The sequence below is a fragment of the Triticum dicoccoides genome, chromosome 1A, assembly GCF_002162155.2.
Source record: "Triticum dicoccoides isolate Atlit2015 ecotype Zavitan chromosome 1A, WEW_v2.0, whole genome shotgun sequence".
NCBI lineage: Eukaryota > Viridiplantae > Streptophyta > Magnoliopsida > Poales > Poaceae > Triticum > Triticum dicoccoides.
Window position 1 is genome coordinate 564,449,605 of NC_041380.1, and position 19,914 is coordinate 564,469,518.

The following is a 19,914-nucleotide window of genomic DNA, read 5'->3' on the forward strand; positions in this document are numbered from 1 at the left end:
ATCAAGGAGACGTCCCCTAGGCCCCAGCCACTGCTCGATACGTTCGACATACTGCAAGATATTGCCCTTTATCTGTTTTTGCAAATTTAAAATGTCAAATATCTAGAGGAACAAATTCAGACGAAAACATCTCAAACAGCAACTAGAAAAGCATGAGAGGTTCATACAAGTTCATATTTAGAAGAACTAACCTTGTTGCCGCTTCCTTCGAGAGATTTGCTCTGGATCTGAATTTCTCAACCATGTGAGAACCAACCTCTGCCGACAAAAGAACAATGCACGGGGAAACACAGATGCTTTACTAGTAGGTTGTTGCAATAAGAGGCGTCAGAAACTTCATGACACATTCCATTCCTGGTGGTTTGTTTGCATACATATATTACTGTTTTCCTCCGACTGTGCCAATGCAATGAAAGCTGAATTGAATGCTGGCCACCTGTCCCCAGTCACATTGAATTTAGGATTTTTAATTTTTACGTTTTATATTTGTCGAAAAACTCTTTCAAAATATTAAAAAATATTCAGCATTTAGTTCGGCCGGCTGTTTTTTGGTATGGCAGAAGACTTTTCGAGTGACAAAACAGGCTACTGCCTACACGCTTGCTATTTCAATGCACAACATTTATATCCATTGCATTCTCTATCCATATGCGATGACCCCAAGTCTCCCCTTTAAATTTTTGAAACGCCCCGTTACCATCGTACAAGGAGAATTTAGTTTTGTCCGAACGATAGGATCTTTTAAGAAATCTTTTTAATTTACAAGATTCCTTTCCATAATGCTCATTACAATATTATTGCATGTTATGAAGGGTTTAAAAAAATAATTAACGATCACTCAAATCAGTGAAATAGTAACATTTATCAAACTACATCATAGATGTAATAATTAATCTAAACACACCTAAGAATTGAAATGCAAGTTTTTATTCTCATAAATAGATCCATCATACCATGGGCACGTGCTTTTACATAAAACTAGCTCAAACGATAGTGAGTACGTCCTGCCTAGACAATTTTTCTCCTTTTGCACGCCAAGCTGTCAACCTCATCTCCATCATCACTAAAGTAATCCTTCTCAGCTTGGTATTTAGAAGAAACCCTCGAACAGCAGTCATGATCGTCTTCCACGTACCAAATTTCATCAAACAAAGTTGACACATATGGATCGGTCTCGTCGTATCCTTCTTCGATCTCGAAACACAATGGTTCCTAAAAAACGTTTACATTGTTTTTAGTACAACCTCATTTAAAGAAAATGAGAATCAAAATAATAAAATCATTAAACAAAACGGATTGGAATTCTGTACCTGTGCTTTCACTGAAGTATGTTCGATCGTGTAATGAATAAACTTTTTTATCCCATCAAAACACACTGATTCCTAAGATGTTTGCATATAGTTTTTATTAGATAATACATCCTAGATATGTAATGAATATAAATAACAGAAAGAACCTTCTCACACCTCTCCCGAGACGTCCTCATCAACATTTTCTCCGGCATCAAGCTTAGCTATCACTGTTGACATCAGGAAGATGTCCTCTTTCGGCTGCGCCGGACAAGTTAATTCGTAAATGCAAGGAAAAAATTACAATGCTACCTGTCGATACCAACAAAATCTAACTTCACTAACCTCTTCATGGATCACTTCAACCGACCTCATCCTCTTAGCCATTCTTGCTTCGCAGAGGAAGTTGATCGACCTACACTTGTAATACAATGATCTAACTGTATGACACTTGTGCGTTTTGGTTATCTGCCTCAAGCACGGGCAATGGATGTATATATAGAACGGAGACCAACAGAAGGTGGCATGTTCTGCCGTAGTTTTTGAATTTTGAATCTTCCAGTGGGCGTATTAATTGCGGGCAACTGGCCCGCTCCCTTGACGTGGGCCGGGACCCGCCAACCAGTCTAAAGCAGTTTTTTGGTCGTGGTATAAAGGACTACGGCCCATATTAACAGTTATGACATTTTCAGCTTGTTATGCACTCACTCACTAGGAGGTACCTGCATATCAAAAAATTGTTATTCTAATGTATATGTGTTATGCAGCAAGAAAATCTTATTTTTTTTCATTGGGTTATTCATAAATATATAGTCTAAATTCACAACTAATTTATTTTTTCGAACAAGTGATAAATACCTGTTTTGTTTTCCTAACATTATATCACTACATATTGTACTAGTAAAAAATGTCTGGCGAAGAAACAATTCTAGGCGTCTAAATGCAAATCAAATTCAACGGTATGACTACAATATATAATGTTTAGTACAATCCGTCCCGATCACATTTTTTAAATTTTATTAAAATTCATTCTACAGAGTTGGCCGGTTGTGCAGATTCGCTAGATTTTTAACTATCAAGAATTCTCTTCTTCTAAGGAAATCTTAATTGGAATAGAAACATTACGAGCAGCCTATCGGGGGCAGTTCTCCAGATCTGGCAATGGTGTTGTTCCAAGCTATGACAAGTCTCGCTAGGTAGGTGGAGGTCGTTCATTTAATTACCACCGCATAAATGTTCTGTACCATGGATGCCACGTGGAAATATCATAAATGTCTCAGAACATGTATACACTATTTCGTCATACGCGGCCGGTGCCGTATTAACGCAATGTAATTGTTTCCACCTTTTTGGCTCGAATCACGAGACAGCAGTCGGTCGGCAGAGATTTCGTAGGTGTGCGTCGCCGAGTGCTCCTAATCCACCTCCCATATGATACTACCTTTATAATGCATAGTATTATAGAGTAGTATTATAGATGATCATATTCATTGTAATGAATGACACAAAATAGCATAGCATTTAACATGTAGATTACTCTAACCCCCTCTCTTTTTTTTAATTCTCCGCCACATCAGCATGTTTACTATTCCCGAGTGCATGATACCGACTAAGATACCACCACCGTGGCCAGCCTGAGATGATTAGTGTCTGTGAAAAATTTGAAGCGTACAAACTTAAGAATTATGTTGTCAGGATTTATTGTGCCTGCCCACAGTATTGCCAAAACCAAGGCACATCAAGGCCGATTTTTTGTTTTGAATTTGCCCAATTAGTGAGCAGGATTGAATGGTTTTAACTACCGTAAATTAATTGTCAAACCTCCTCGCATCCATCATCAACGCTCCTTTTTTATGATAAACTTCTTCTCCTTTATTCATTCATAAGTAAAGTAGCATCGTTTACAAGTAAAGGGATAACCTCATTAGGGGCGTTATCCATCCAAACACTCGGAGAAGAAAACCTAGCTAACCTTGCTAGTTCATGAGCTACTCGATTACGTTCCCTATTACAATGATCATAAATGACATGGGAAAAACCTAATGACATGAAATAACAGTCGTCTATAATGGATGAAGCGACTGAAGAAGAGTAGCCTTGGCTCAACGCATTCACCACCTCCACGCTATCCGAATTCACTTCAATCTTACTACATCCGACAGTATTAGCAAGATTCAAACCAAACCTCACTGCAATTGCTTCTGCTGTGAACGAGTCGAAGCAAAGGTCCATCTTTTCATTAGCAGCCGCTATAAATTTCCCCCTATGGTCTCGGATAACTGCTCCAAATGTTGTTGCGAGTGTGTCACTATCAAATCCCGCGTCAACATTTAATTTCACGTAACCATACTTTGGTTTCAACCAAGCATCTGAACGGGCGTGAGCCTTTGGGCTGTAAGAGATGGTATAATTTGCTACTAAGCCTCTCACTGACATATTGATTTGATATGCACTTTGAGTTTCTTCGTCATGTGTCAATTTTCGCCTTTCATACCACAAATACCAAGCCGGCGTTGCCATCGTTTCTCTGAACTTCGGCAAGCCCAACACTTGGATTTGTTGTTCTGGAAGGCACAGAAGATGTGCCAACACAAGCTCACCTGCCTCGTCAACTTTCAGTGCCTGTTTGATAACAAGCTCAAGACCGAGCATCTTCCACATGTCCATTGCCAATTTGCATTCGAACAACATATGTCTTATGTCATCAGGCCCCTGGTTACAGGCTAGGCAACTCGGATTTATTTTCAAGTGCTTATTAGCCAGGATAGATCGACAGGGAATAGCACTCTGGAGCGCGCGCCACATAAATATTTTTATCTTTGCTGGGCAGACTAAGTTCCCACTAGTAGAAAACGGAGCTTTAAAACTGGTTCGTAAGGGCCTTTAGTGCCAGTTCCATAACCGGCACTAATTGGTGGGCACTAAAGCCCCCCCCCCTTTAGTACCGGTTCGGCACGAACCGGCGCTAAAGTGCCACCACGTGGCGTGAGCTCGCGCCCTGGTATGGGGGACCTTTAGTACCGGTTGGTGTTACCAACCGGCACTAAAGGTTTTTTTTTGATTTTTTTTGAAAATTTTGGAATTTTTTTTGATTTTTTTAATGAATTATTTGGTGATTTAGTCTCTAATCACCTCTCTTAACTGCTCAAGTGTGGATCACTCATTCCAAATCATCTAACTTCCCGACCGGTCACCCATCCCTCTCACTACTCCAGCCCGAGCATGCTTAACTTTCGGGTTCTATTCTCCTTCGTTTTCAAGTCTGCACTTGTTGTTTTCCTGACAATAGTAAGATGCCAATCCTATTAACCCTCAGGAGTTTAGCTTGAGCATGAAGTCACACATTTCACTGTTTGAGTTTGAAACTATTATTCTAAAAAACAGTAATTATTTAGTAACACTAATATTTCTTGAATAAGTTTGACCACAGTTTGACCAGATTTGACCAAAATTCAAAAAGTTGAAATAATTATTTAGTAACACTAATATTCTTGAATAATTATGTAGTAACATTAATACTTCTTCAATAAGTAGTTTGACCAGATTTAACAAAAAAATTTAAAAAAACTTAAATTTGACCATATCTTTTTTTCCTTTTGGAATTTGAGGATTCTAAAAAATTGCAAACAGGATGTAGGCGGTCTCCATCGGATGCGGATTTTCGTGCTGAATTTTTTGATATATTATACGTTTTTTCAGACATCGTATGCAAAAGTTATAGCCGTTTTACATTTTCCCTACACTTTTTGCAAAACATGTCCAAATTTAAGTTTTCAAATTTTCCTAACTAGTAGATGTAGTAATATAACTACCTCTCGAAGGATTTTATTTTTTGAAGTTTTTATCATTTTCTTTTGATCTTTTCAGAACTGAAATGGCGACACACGGGGGGGGTAGAGTTTGAAAATTGCCCTATAGTGCCGGTTTGTGTCACAAACCGGTACTATAGGTCAGACCCCTTTAGTACCGGTTCGTGGCACAAACCGGTACTAAAGGTTAGCCCTTTAGTACCGGTTTGTGCCAGGAACCGGTACTAAAGATGATCGTGGGGCCCCAGCCTGACGCCAGCCTGCCATCACCCCTTTAGTACCGGTTCGTGGCACGAACCGGTACTAAAGGTTCAACACGAACCGGCATTAATGCATAGTCATTCGAACCGACACTAATGGTACCATTAGTGCCGGCTCAAATTCAAACTGGCACTAATGTGCTTCACGTTTGACCCTTTTTCGACTAGTGTCCATACCGAGTCCCATGTATAAGATGGGTTTGAAGCTCCAGCCGTTGATTCCAGCTTGTGCCCAAATTGAAATTCCCATTCTGTATGGTATGAAGATCGCACCGTGAAAGTCCCTGACTTTGTCATGTTCCATGCCAGGAAATCTGTCATCTCATGTAATGCTAGTGGAATGGCCAAAATCCTTCGAACATCCACTTGCCAGAACGTTTGGTTAACCAGCTGCTCATCCCAACTCCCTGTCACCGGATCAATGAGGTCAGAAACTCTAGAAAGAAGATTGTTGCCCCTTGGTGAAATCACCTTTCTTGTTGGGCTATGAGGTATCCAGGGATCATCCCATATGCTAATTTTCTCACCATCACCAACTCTCCAAATATACCCACGTCTGAGCGTATCAACTCCAGCCATAATACTCCGCCATGTATATGAAGCCTTCTTTTTTAAAGTTGCATTCAAGAGATCTCCATCAGGAAAATATTTCGCCTTAAGGATCAACGCACACAAAGAGTCCGGGTTGTCAATAAGGCGCCATGTCTGTTTTGCCAGAAGTGCAAGATTAAAGCAGTGAATATCTCTGAAGCCCATACCCCCTTCTTTCTTGGGAATACACATCTTCCACCATGCAAACTAGTGCATCCTCTTATGAGTTGTGTCATCACCCCACCAAAAACGAGATATCACATTTGTGATTCCTTTACAAATTTTCTTAGGAATTTGAAAGACCGACATCGCATAAGTTGGTATTGCTTAAGCAACAGACTTAATAAGAACTTCTTTCCTTCCTGAAGAGAGACACTTCTCCTTCCACCCCGTAAGCTTGATAATTAACAGATCTATTAGATATTGAAAACTGTCATTTTTATCAAGTCCAAGAGTAGCAGGCAGTCCCAGATACTTGTCATTTAAGGCCTCGGTCATGATTTTCAGACAAGAGCAAATCCGAGCCTTCATATTTACCTCGGTGCTGGGGCTAAAAAAGATACTTGATTTGTCAACACTAACAAGTTGCCCGGACGCAGCACAATATAAATCCAGAATTGATCTCAAGCACATTGAATTCTGAATATTAGCTTTCATCAAAATTAATGAATCATCAGCAAAGAGTAGATTTGTTACCGCAGGTGCATCTCTACAGACCTTGACCCCCATTAAGTCTCCACTCTGTTCCGCATGAGAAAGTAGGGCTGTCAAACCCTCCGTACATAGGAGAAACAGATACGGGGAGAGTGGGTCACCTTGTTGAAGACCTCTGGAGGGTTTGAAATATTCCGTCTCCACTGAGTTATATCTCACCTTATATTCAACAGAAGACACACACAACATTATCATCTTAACCCAATCCTCATGGAATCCCGGCTTCAACAACATTGCTTCCAGGAAAACCCACTCAACTCTGTCATAGGCTTTATGCATATCAAGTTTCATCGCACACCAACCATCTTTGCCCACCTTTTTTTGTTTTATTGCATGTAAACTCTAGTAAGCTATTAGCACATTATCCGTAATGAGTCGACCAGGAACAAAGGCACTCTGGGTAGGGCTAATGATCTCTGGGAGTAACACCCTGAGTCTCGCAACTATCATCTTAGAAATTACCTTGTATACCACATTGCATAAACTGATCGGTATGAATTGAGTAACTTTCTCCGGGGAATTTACTTTTGGGATCATGACAATAGTAGTGTCATTCCACCCTTGTGGCATAATCCGGGAATTGATCGCATTCAGAACTTCCATAACCAAGTCATCACCCAACATAGACCAGAACTACACCACACGCATATATTGGTTGCATGGTGCATGGGCCATGGCCCAATCAGAGCGCAACTTTCTCTTAACAGCTTGAAATTAATTTTCATCGTTTAACAGACTAGCTATTTCCAATTAGGGAATAGCAACCGGCCTTACAAAAGTGGAGTTCCTCTAGCCTAGAAATCCCGGACATAGGTAACACCAACATAGAATCCAGACACATTTCCAATTTTTTCGAACATTTGCCGGAAATTCTGAATAAATTTTTAATAATCAAATAATGTTTGAAAATCCAACAATTTTGTGAACAACTTGAACACATTTTGAAAATATCATTTTTCTAAAAATAATAAACATTTTTTAAAAAACTTGAAAAACATTTTCTTAAAGCATGAACAATTTGAAAATTTTAAAGAAATATGTTAGTTAAAAATGTTGAACATTTTAGGAAAAAAATTTGAACAATTTCAAAGAGATGTGAGGAGCGTGCAAACTTAAGAACTAACATTTTGAACAATTTTTTTAATACAACTTGAACACTTTTCTTTTTGGCCTATGTGGCAAATGTAAGTTTGTGAATTTTCTTACCAGTTGTGTTTGCGTTTTTTTAAAGTGCGTTTTGTTCTGTTATATTATGGTTTTATTTTAAAAATTTTGCTTTTCTTTTTTCCTGTTTTCAAATTCGTGATTTTTTTCACAAATTTAAAAAAAGATTGGTTGCAAAAAAAAAGTTCATGTTGATTGATAATGACGGAAATTATAAATGAAAGAAGCATCCAAAATTCTTGAAAAATTTCAAGAAAATGGTGAGGACATATAAAATATTCATGTTGATTGATAATGACGAAAATTGCAAATAACAGAAGCATTCTAATTAGGGAAATTACATGCTCACGAATGGACCAGTCTGCCCTAGTGTGGCACACTCCTCTCAACTGATGGTTTTTCTGGACTATGGATACGGACCCTTCTGACCTTCCGGACAACCAACGTAAAACATGGTCTAATTTTGGGCATAAATGAAATGACCCCAACTTTTGCCAGTAGGTGGGCATGTCCATGGCAGGCATCCATGCAGGTTTGAATGTTTTCCAACACCGCATGCAAGTTGTGTCACGCTTCAACCTGGCAGTCGGGTCGGATTTCACCGGGTCGACCTCTACCAGACCCATGCCCGATAAGTAAATGGGTCTAACCCTTTGCCCACGACCCTACCCATGGGTATACAAGCAGACCCATGCCCGAACCCGATGGGTGACCCGGCCCATTAGGGCGCCCATCGGGTTTGAAATAAATTTTTACTTTTATTTTTATACTTCAAAAATAGTACATGTCTTGTCGTACGTGTGCCTATCTGGCAGCTACGACCTGTGAGGAAGAGATGGAAAGGTCACACCTTTTTATATACTCCCTCCGTCCCGTAATATAAGAACGTTTTTGATACTAGTGTAATGTTAAAAATGTTCTTATATTTTGGGATAGAGGGAGTAGCTAGCAAGCTGGTTCCTTCTTGTTCTCGACGCGAGCTGGGACTAAACAAGTCTGTTCCTATGCCTGAGCACCAGCCTTTAGCTGCATGGGCTGCATATTGCAAGTTGGGCCGAAATTTTAACACAATATATGGACTTGAGGAGCGGATCTTTAGATGCATGAGGCCTTGGGCCAAACAAGTAATTGAGCAAAGGCCTTGAGCGGGGGGAGAGGGACTTTCATATTGATGGATGTGATCTTTGTGGTCGTGGTGTGGTGCTTATTATTAGTGTTTTTTCAGCATAGATGGCTGTTGGATGCTAGGGGTTAGTGTATTTTGTGCACCGAAGGGCCCACATGTCAGGTAATCGGGCGACCCATTGGGTGACCCACGGGCAAGATCTTATGCTTATACCCTACCCTCGACTAATCGGGTTACCCATCGGGCTTACCCATGGGTGAAGATGACGGCCCGTACCCTACCCATTCGGGTCGGGTGCCCATGGGCGCGACCACCCATGGGTCGGATTGCCGGGTTGAGTCACGCTTGGTCATTTATCAGCCATTATTCACCAAGAAAACTCTAGAAAGTTCAAGAATTTTCAAAAACTCAAACAACTTGGTATAGTGCCTTGAATTGGTCATATAAGCTCATGGAAAAAAATGGGTTCATTTGACGATGCCGAAAAAAACATGCTCTCATACGGACCTGGGCTACTCGGACACCCTATGTTGAACATGATCTATTTTTGGACATAAATGAAATGACCCTATTTTTTCCAAAATATGGGTGCCAAGTTTGAAGGATTTCCGGCACAGTACGCAAGATGCGTCACGTCTGGCCATTTTTCATCGAGAAAACACCAGAAAATACAAAAAATGTCAAAAACCAAATCAACTTCTCATGGTGCCTCAAATTAGTCATACAAGGACAGGAAAAAAAAATTGGAGCCATTTCAAAGATGTCGAGAAATAATGTGCACTCACACAAAGCAGTCTGGCTTCCCGTACACCGTCCGCTGAACATGGTCTAGTTTTGGACATTCTTAAAGTGACCCCAAGTTTTGGGTGGGCATGCCTATGATAGATATTCATGCCAGATTTGAAATATTTTCGACACGTATGCAAGTTGTGTCATGTTCGGCCATTTATCTCCTATTTTTCATCGAGAAAACTCCAGAAAATGCGAAAATTATCGAAAACTCAAACTACTTGGCATGGTACCTTGAATTTTTCATATAAACTCAAGGAAAATTTGGGATCATTTGATGGATGCCGGAAAAACCCCGCTTTCAAACGGACTCTTCTAGCATTCGCAAACACCTCCGTTGAACATGGTCTATTTTTGTACATGCATGAAATGATCTCAACTTTTGCTAGCAGGCAGGCATTCCCATGATAGGCATCCATGCCAGGTTTTAAGGATTTCCGACACAATATGCAAGCTGCCTCATGTCCAGCCATTTATCGGCCATTTTTCGCCGAGAAAACTTTAGAAAATGTAGAAATTGTGGAAAATTCAAAAAACTTGGCATAGTGCCTTGAATTGGTTATATAAGCTCATGGAAAATTTTAATTATGAAAAAAGAATTTAGAACCATAATTTAAAACATTTGTTAAAACTGTTACTCCCTCCGTCCGGAAATACTTGTCCAAGGAATGAATGTATCTAGATGTATTTTTGTTCTAGATACACCCATTTGTATCCATTTCTATGACAAGTATTTCTGGACGGAGGGAGTATTTGGTATTACAAACAGTATTTCAAATTTTTTTGACTAGATTTCAAAAATAATTATAAAGTTCAAAAGGGAGAAAAATGAATTAACGGAAAAAGAGAAGAATAAAAAAATAGAAGGAAAAAAACGTTTAGGCCTCGGACCAACTAGGCGACGGCATCGCTCCCGTCAGGCGCTTGTTGGGAATTTCTAAATCAGTTTGCAATTTGACAAAATTGTCCACGTTTTCAAAAAATATCCGTGCTATTAAAATTCCGTTCAAATTTCAAAAAATGCTCGTATTTACATATTTTGGTCGTTTCAAAATATGTTCAGGAATATAAAAAATTGTCGTGCTTTAAAAATATTAGAAGTTAAAAAAATAGTCCTATTGTGAAAAAAAATCACAAATTAAAAAAAAAATGTATGTGAAAAATGTTCCTGCATCCAAAAAAGTTCACACATCCAGAAAAATATTTTCTTTTTCCAAATTTTGGTCAAAAGTTTAAAAAAAGTTTGTGTTATTTTTAATAATCATGTTTTTCAAACCTTTTTGTTTTTTTATAAAAAAATTAAATTTTAGATGTATTTGTATTTTTATAAACAGTTCACCTTTTTTTAAGAAATTTAAGGAATCCCGAGAATTCTACAAAATTTTCAAAATTGTTCAATTTTTTCAAAAAAGTTTGGAGATTTATAAATTATTTGCTTTCCAAGAAATACTCGACATTTCTAAGTTATTCACATTTTTTCCAAGAAAAGTTTCGTTTTTTATCAGAAATGTCTTTATATATAAATGTGTTATTTGTTCTTATAGAATACGCGCTGTAAAAAAATCAAAAGCAGCCGCTAGGTCGGGTGGTAGGCAGCGCATCCGAAGAGTGCCAGGGTCCTCAAATTCTGAACTGAATTTCATATTCAGTAACTGATCGATGAGCATACAGAAAACTACTTGAGCTGGCATTCGGCCACTGATGAGTTGTCACGTGTGCCGTTGGCTCCATTTAACCGTCCAAAACACCAAAACAAACTGAACCGAAGCGGTAAAGATCGGTGTGCCTGGTGTGGACAGCTAGATTGGATGAGCTGGCATTCAAAAGTCTTCCTCTTATTATATGGTTATTACGTTCTATGAGCATGTAATCGAGCAGCAAATTGTTTTTTTTTTCACTTCTTTGTACCACAAATATATGCTTTCTACTAGATGCAAAAAGTATCTGATAGAAACTTTTAGCGTTCGGACAGACAGCATATGCAGACTGCAGAGAGCTTAGTTGGCTTAAGAGTAAACTTCAGATAACCAACAACCCTGCTCCGTTTGTTCCGGGACGTCTCAGGGGCTTTCAGATTCTCTATATATGTACAGAGTGCAGTTTGCTGTTTCAGATTACCAGTCCTCCCTAGTTCAGCCAAATGAACTAAATTTTCAGAAGTAGAGTGGCTTTTAAAAACTCGGTTCATTTGGTTCAACTAAAAAGGGTCAGATGGAATTGCACAGCACAGTTTGCCACCCCTTACCCTTACGATGAAAGGGCGTCGGCCGATCTTCATACCGACGTGGGATGGGCATGGGCTTCATGTTTAGCCGCTCTCATTCTCTGGTGGGTCTACTTCTACAAACTGAATAAGAGAGGCCTCCATGGATGACCGTTGAACACCATGGCTTAGGTGGTTGCCTTGGCTAGCCGACTTGTTCGGCACAAGCAGTATCATGTACTCCCTCTGATCCAAAATAAGCGTGCTAGTTTTAGTTCAAATTTGAGCTAAAACCACGACATTTATTTTGGTTCGGTGGGAGTATCAAATTCTGAACTAAATTTCATATTCCGTAACTGGTTGATGAGCGCACAGAAAACTACTGTGGATGTTCAGTGTTTGCGGCCTCCGACCACTGATGAGTTGCCGCATGTGCCATTGGCTCCAATTCAAAAGACCAAAACAAACTGAACCGTGTGTGCCAGGCGTGGATCGCTACAGATGTTCAGGTCGAAGTGCTATTAGTTGGCTTACAAGATATAAATTTCAGATAACAAATTCTGTGTTCTGTTTGTTCCGGAATTCTCAGGGGACTTTCAGAACCTTGATAACATGTTCAGTGTCATCAGGTTACCAGTCTTCCCTAGTTCAGTCAAATGAATTAAAATTTCAGCAGTGATGTCGCTTTTGAAATTTTAGTTCAATTGGTTGAACTAAAAAGGCTCTGATGGAATTTGCAGAAACTACTGACGATGAAAGCACGTTGATCGGTCTTTCAGAAACTACTTAACTGCAGCTCAACTGCTTTCTACGTACTCCTGAAGTAACTTCCTACCAAATCAAGATCGCACAAGTGTTATAGGCAACAACCAATTTTCCTTAACAAAGCACGAAAACAATGCACTAAAGTAACAGTTGATTTTTTGAAAGCTAAGAAGCCTGAAGAGCATATTTGTGGTTACTGGTCATATTTTTTAGAGAAAAGTATGTTTTTGGTCCCTCAAGTTTCCAAAAAGTACAGATTTGGTCCCTTAAGATTTTTTGGTATGCATTTGGTCCCTCAAGTCTCAAAACCGGACAAGTCTGGTCCTAAACCAGATTTTGACCCCATTGACCGGGTTTGACCGCCACAAAACCGCCCGATGAACAGTAAATTTGAGTTTTTTTTAAAAAAATCTTCAAAAAAAACTGAATTTATTTTGGGTCCAATATGCTTACATGCATAAGGTGCGACCAAATTTTCGTGGTCTTTCGACAATCGAGGAGCTCGTGACAAAAAGAACAACAATATATGTCCGATGAATAGTAAATTCAAACAATATCAGAAAATCAAAAAATTCCAATATGGTTACATGCGCAAGATGCGACCAACATTTTGTCATGAAATGACGTAGGACGGGCTCTAGCAACAATAAACAAATTTTGGCTATTTTTTGTGAGCAAAAAATTGTTTTTTTTTTGCCACGAGCTCCTTTAGTCTCGAAACACCACCAAATTTTGGTCGAACCTTGAGCATGTAATCATATTAGACCCCAATAAAATTCAGATTTTTTTTTGAATTTTTCTGATTTTGTTTTCGAATTTACTGTTCATCGGACGTAGATATTGTCTTTTTTTGCCAAGCTCCTCGAGTGTCGAAAGACCACGAAAATTTGGTCGCACGTTGCGCATGTAAGCATATTGGACCCTAAAAAATTTCAGATTTTTTAGATTTCTTTTTTAAAACTCAAAGCACGTTACTGGTCATATTTTTTATCGTCTTCTGGTCAGTCTAGTGTATTCTACTGTCTTGGCTGTGGAGCACTGGACACTAGTACTTGTCCACAATTCCAGGTATATGTTAATTAAGGTGCATATTTTGTTTCAATTTGTGTTCTGATAAGTGTGAGATTGTGGGCCGCATGCCTTCATGCATATTTTGCTTTAAGTTTGAAACTGGCGTTACGCTCCGCCACTGAGAGGAGAGAATGGTGTGCAGGCGTTGGCGTGCAGAAGTGGGTGTGACCTATTAGTGCCTGCGTGACCACGGATAATGTGTGCCGTGGCAACAACAGTCATTGGACACGCCTGATGCGTGCCTGGCTAGTAGGCTAAGCTCATCCAAAGAATCGATGGATATGGCTAGTTCAGCGAGGCATCTTTTCCCGCGTGTAAATCAAAAGATACTGAACAATCACGCACCGGAGCACTAGGAAGTGAGCTGGCCTATTTGGTAATTCAGGAGTAGGAGGCTGGCCATACTGCTATTTTTCAAAAACAAAATCCGGAGGAAGCACCCAGAGCACGACATGTGGCGCGCTCTTAGCCCATCCTCAAGTGACCCTTGGGGAGGCTGGGAACGAACGCTCTTTAGTTAGTTGCTCCTGCCACCTTATACGCACGGAGTAGGAAAACCTTAATTCAGCTGTCTTTCTTATCCCCCTCCTCCATCTCTTTTAGATGGGCTAAATTGGGCTGCGAGCTGCCGGACAGGATCGAGTCCGGGCTTGGCATGAAGCATAAACGAGCGTACCAAGCTAACTCTACTCAGCCTATTTTCTTCTCGAGGCGGAGCTACAGTGAGCTCCGAGCCGAAACTACAAGCTCCCTCGGCCAATCCAGCACTAGATGGGTACCTTCGTTGAAATGGAGGAACAAGATGATGAAGAGAGATGCTAATGGAGCTTCAATTTCTGCGAACTGAAATAAAGTAAGTACAGATTCTTGTAATTGGCACTGTGGGTAGGTGAAAAACTATAAATCTCCCCACTTTAAACTTGGTCAGATTGAAAGGAGTTTCACTGGAAGACAAAACTATAACATCTTTATATTTTTTGAAACAGAGGGAATATATGCCATAAGAAGACACTACTTAAAAAATAATAGTAATAAAAGTGGTTAACTACGTACCTCTTCTGCTTCAAACGTTGTTTGATATTGTCAACTAGTTTGCTTATGTCCCAGCGTCTAATGTTCCTGAGGAGATCTTCATGTTCATCATTGTCAGCTTTAGCCGAAAGCTGCTTCAACATGGACTCAAGAAGAGAACGGGTGTCGTATGTCTGGGACACTGGAACGAAAGCACGGCACTGGATACCGCCCAACTCTGGGGTGTTGTAGACGGTCGCCGCGAGGGTGGTCTTGCCGAGACCACCAAACCCCACTATGGACAGCACTCGGGGACTCCCCGCCGCCTGGCGTTGCTCGTTCAGCAGGCTAACCACGGCATCAGTCATGTTGCCCATCCCGACTAGCCCGGACCCGTCACCATGTATTGCTGGCAGCCAGCGGTCCAGGTTGTCGAGGTGGCTGTACGAAGTATCAAGCGCTTTGCCCGATCGTCCAGCCAGGTCGTCACTCACTTTCTGAGTGCACGTGTACCTGAGCCTCCGATCACTCACTTTCTGGGCACGAGATTTGAGGCCCTGGATATCGGTAGCCATCTTGTGCCGCACCCTCAATGTTCGCACCATGTTGAACATCCTATGGAGGTATTCCAGGAGTCCTTGACGGTCTCCATGATTCTCGCTGAGGTGATGCCAGAACCTGTCCACACAGTCCTCCACATCGAACGCGACCTCCCTCACTTGTTTCATCCAAATCCTGGTCTGCACATACATGAATGAGCACATCAGTTAATCATGCCAGTGTTTGTCTCATCTCATTACAAGAGGCATGTTTTCCTTGCTATCAAAAAGTTCAATTAAAAAGATCCATCTAGTAGCATTTGCATTACTTGTTCGTTGTGATCATCGTCATCCGCGAGGTCGCGGAGACACGAGGTCATGCTCTCGAGCTCATCCTTGAGCTCCTGGATCTCCCCACGAACACCGCCGAGAAGCGCATATTTGGTGGCAAGGACGTTGCCAAGCTTCCCCAACAGGATCTGCACGGCTCCCCGGGAGGCGCTCAGCACGGCCTCCATCACAGTCGCTCGATCTGCCATGTTAATTTTCGTTGGCATCGCTTAGTACAGAAACACTAAACCACACCAGCCACAACCATAACTTGATTTCTTGTAACTTTGTAAGGCATTACCTTTGATTTGAGCGGTCTGGACCTGTTCCATGTATTCGTCGTTTACATCTTTCAAAAGTCAACTCTTTTACCAAGGATGAGCAGGTGAATTGGTTCTGGCACACCCACTCGAAGGCCACCAGCTCCTGGATGCCCACAGCCGACTAGCCCATCGCTAAGAGAGGTGAAAATTAGAGTTCTTACTATCAGTGAACCATGCTATTGGACTCTGAGACAACCAAATAGCTCAAAAGATTTACCTGCTACGATGCGAGATAAATAATAAGAACTGTAGTTGGCTCGGTCAATCTGCGGGACAGGAGAGCGGCGCACCACAGATCGTGATCCCCCGGCCAACAACGCACCCAAGATTTCGGCAACAAAATGCAAGCTGGCTCGATCTGAACTGTGGAACAACAATAGATCAAGAACTCGCTCAGAGCAAAAAAGCACACACTTCCAATCAAAAGCTTAACCCAAGGGAGAGAAGAGAAAAGGCCAAACCTTGACAGAAATCGACAACCACTTCTTGTTCAGCCGCGATGAAGAACGGAGTCGCCGGAGATAGCACACCAAGAAAAGGGAACAAGACTAGCTGGTGCAGATGGACAGAGGACAACCAAGTAAGGCTGAGCAGTGAGGCAAGTTGTGTCTATTTTATGGTTGATGAGTTGGTTACATTTTTAACAGAGAAAGCAACACCTACCGGTAGCACTGCACGAGTAGTATATAATATGATGCTGCACTGAAGGATTGGTCATTTGTTCTCTTATTAAGGTGGCTGGCCTCGAAATTGTTTCTTCACAGGAGGTGCTCACTTATTTTTCATGGATGGCGGTGTCGTCCTTCCATATCTGTTGCGTTTTATGGGTGGTTAGTGACTTAAAATAACACTCTCTTGGGTTGCCTGCAGGTGCTGAACCAATCAGCAGAGATCAACTAATCACCCAGTTCAGCACTGATGATTGTTTCTTATAGGAGTGAGATGTTAAGCTGATAATGGAGACAGCGATAGTTGAACAGTCTGTAGGTAAATAAGATTACCTGCTGCGATGCCAGGTGAATAAGAACTGTAGTTGGCTCGGTCGCTCTGCAGGTAAATAAGACTTCCACAATCAAATGCAAGCTGGCTGGATCTCAAGTCTGGAACAACAATAATACTCCCTCCGTTCCTAAATGCAAGTCTTTTTAGAGATTCCACTACAAACCACATACGGATGTATATAGACATATTTTAGAGCGTGGATTCACTCATTTTGCTCCGTACGTAGTCCATAGTGGAATCTCTAAAAAGACTTATATTTAAGAACGGAGGGAGTAGATAATAACTCAGTCAGACTAATGGTTGTGATGCACATACAGCAATGCGGACTGCAGACTGGCTTCAAAGTAAATTTCAGATAACCAATCCTATTCTGTTTTTTTTCAGTGTCTCAGGGATATATGTACTCACTCTGTAAAGAAATATAAGAGCGTTTAGATCACTAAGATTTAGTGATCTAAACGCTCTTATATTTCTTTACGGAGGGAATACTACAGTTTGCCGCTCCTTACGGCTTAAGCGCGCCGACAGATCTTCATGCTGACTGGTATCGGCCTATCGACCATTATAGTCTTGTACCTGAAAACACATCTATTGGCTTCTGGCAGTGTCCTACAGTTCAACTGCTTATTTGTATGTACTCCTGAAGAAACTTCCTGCCAAATCAAGGTGAAATTGCACAATTGGCGGTGCTAAACACGGCCCCCGTTCTTCCGTGTTTTGACAATTTTGTTGAAAGCAGTGGGGATCCCCCCTCCAGGACAAATTATCTTACTGCTTGTTTCCGCAACAGCTCCAGCGCATAACTAGGTCTTTAGCTTCACACCACAAGCTAGATTCATTCACCAAAATCCTGCATATAAGTGGACTGGAGGAGACTTTTTTGTTTAACTAGGCAATGCCCAATTTTCATTACCAAGACAACAAAAACAATGTATGTATAAAGAAAAAAAAAATAGGCATTCAAGTTCGATGCACGCCAGGAAAACCCACTAGTTGTACGGCTTGTAATAACACAACCTATGGGACAAAAAACCTGGCGCAACAATCGATCGTTCAAGCTAAGTTCAGGAAGTACAAATCATGCAGTTATACACATTACAATGTATAAGTGTGAGGACACGTTGAAGGCTGCACGCGCCAAGCTGGCGTTGCCTCATCATCTTTGCATCGTAGTGCAGGCATATCCACCTGATCGGTTGACTCCTGCTCACTGCTCCCTGCCCCTGCATGATTGGCACAGAATGACTAAAATGTTTGGGTTCAGAAGAAGGCCGGAAGAAGAAATAAGCAAATACAAACCTGGGCCGGTGTTGTCCACTTGCCGGGCAGGTGCTCGTGCAGCTTCCGTAGTAGTAGGTCGATCCTCCCTCGTGACTTTCAGATGATTTGGATATTCTTTGGCCACCTCACACACCTGGTCAAATATAGACTCTATAACGACGCTGAAGAACTCAACTTCTCTTAGCTTTGGCAGCTTTTCTTTTCCAATTCCATTAACGCCTCCACGAGGCACCCTCGGGAAATACAATGTCAGCCTCTCAAGATTAGGTGCACCCCCACGGAAGCTGAGCTCCTCGAGCTGTTCCAGATTATCCACGGCCAATTGCTTCAGCTGGGGAAACCAGCCCTCTTCAAATAAGGCCCTCCCCGTATATCCCTTATCGTATAACTTGAGAGAAACAAGACTGGGGAGCTTCGCTAGAACCTCAAAAGAATCCTTGGCCAATTGGTAAGTCTGTCGAAGCGACAGACTGGCCAAGTTACTGAGCGAAGAAACCCAGCCAGGCAGCCTAGTTAGCCGTCCCACCAAATGCAGGCTCTGCAGAGACAGAGGGGGATTCTTCAGGTATGCTAAAAATTTCAGCTCCTCGACTTGCTCTGAATCGTCCACAACCATTAGATAGCGAAGAGAGTTGCTAAACTCATCCAAAGACTTAGCAAAGGGTTTCCAAAGCTTTGCTTCCTTCCTGTTGACTACACAAAGTCTGGTTAACTAACGCAATTTTCCCAGCTCACCCATTGCATTCGAGCTTTTTTCTGTAGAGATGTCTACATGAGAGATTCTCTGGAGGGCACCCATATTCCCTAATCCAAGTGGTACCTTCGCTCCATCATTCCACCAAAAATGCTTCACACTTTGTGTCCTTGTGTAATATGCATAACGGCCTACAAGTAGATGATTCAGATTCTGGAGCCGAGTAATGCCTTTGGGAAATTCGAGGACAGAAGTTTCCCTTGTTGGTTTTGATCTGGCGGCTTAAACAAGCCAGTTAAATCTATTAGTCTAACAAAAAAAAAAGAGGGGAAAAGATAACGTTAAAGGAAAAGGCCCCACGCACCAACGTACGTGGGCTTTTTATCCCAACTGAGGCGCCCTGATCGGGGGCACCCAAACCAACTGATGGTTTAGGTCCCCTGTCGCCAGCGCTACATAAAAGGGAACGGGAGAGGGTTGGCAGCCTGCGCGATCACAATTCACGTACGGTTTCACTCCCCTCCCGATATTCTCTCACCCCATCCGATCAGGGGGAGCGCTGCAGCGACGGGAAGACCTACTCCAGCCGCCGCTGCCGTCGCCGGGCAGTGTCGGTGGCGTCCTGAGGGCATCAGGACGTTAAGGAGGACTTCTACCTCGACTACATCACCTCTGCATCAAGCCTGCACCAAGCAGGCGATCATGTCCACTGCCATGACACGTAATGATCCCCTAAACCTTTTCTCTGTTCATGTTTTAGGTGTTCTAGATGCAATTTGTTCCTGCTAATAGCATCCCAGAGATGCATAATTATTCCTACAATGGTATCACTCGCCAGATATGATTGCTTTTAGATCCCTATATCATGTTCAGTAAACCAATCTCAAGTTTAGGCCCTCTGTAGATCAAGTTTGATTGCTACTGTTTTTTTGATGTTGATGTCAATTGCCCAC

The 19,914-nt window shown here is 41.5% G+C and overlaps 2 protein-coding genes across 4 annotated transcripts; both read right to left on the reverse strand.

Moving 5' to 3' along the window:
• Window positions 1–843: 843 nt before the first annotated feature.
• On the reverse strand, window positions 844–17,160 carry LOC119290948 (disease resistance protein PIK6-NP-like). Of its 3 annotated transcripts, XM_037569647.1 has the most exons (10): window positions 16,648–17,160; window positions 16,446–16,536; window positions 16,202–16,347; window positions 15,963–16,116; window positions 15,661–15,863; window positions 14,835–15,532; window positions 1,635–1,704; window positions 1,467–1,550; window positions 1,311–1,382; window positions 844–1,212 (listed from the first exon to the last, which is right to left on the reverse strand). In XM_037569647.1, exons 4-10 carry the CDS (start codon window positions 15,991–15,993, stop codon window positions 1,009–1,011), a joined length of 1,362 nt encoding a protein of 453 aa, XP_037425544.1. In that variant the 5' UTR covers window positions 15,994–16,116; window positions 16,202–16,347; window positions 16,446–16,536; window positions 16,648–17,160; the 3' UTR covers window positions 844–1,008. The 3 variants fall into 3 exon arrangements, with proteins under 3 accessions (XP_037425544.1, XP_037425537.1, XP_037425529.1); XM_037569640.1 differs by having other exon boundaries at window positions 16,202–16,342; window positions 16,446–17,160; XM_037569632.1 differs by having other exon boundaries at window positions 16,446–17,160.
• Window positions 17,161–17,843: 683 nt separating this feature from the next.
• LOC119291010 (disease resistance protein Pik-2-like) lies at window positions 17,844–19,368 on the reverse strand. Its single transcript, XM_037569702.1, has 2 exons — window positions 18,286–19,368; window positions 17,844–18,209 (listed from the first exon to the last, which is right to left on the reverse strand). Exons 1-2 carry the CDS (start codon window positions 18,881–18,883, stop codon window positions 18,082–18,084), a joined length of 726 nt encoding a protein of 241 aa, XP_037425599.1. The 5' UTR covers window positions 18,884–19,368; the 3' UTR covers window positions 17,844–18,081.
• Between the last annotated feature and the right edge of the window lie 546 nt (window positions 19,369–19,914).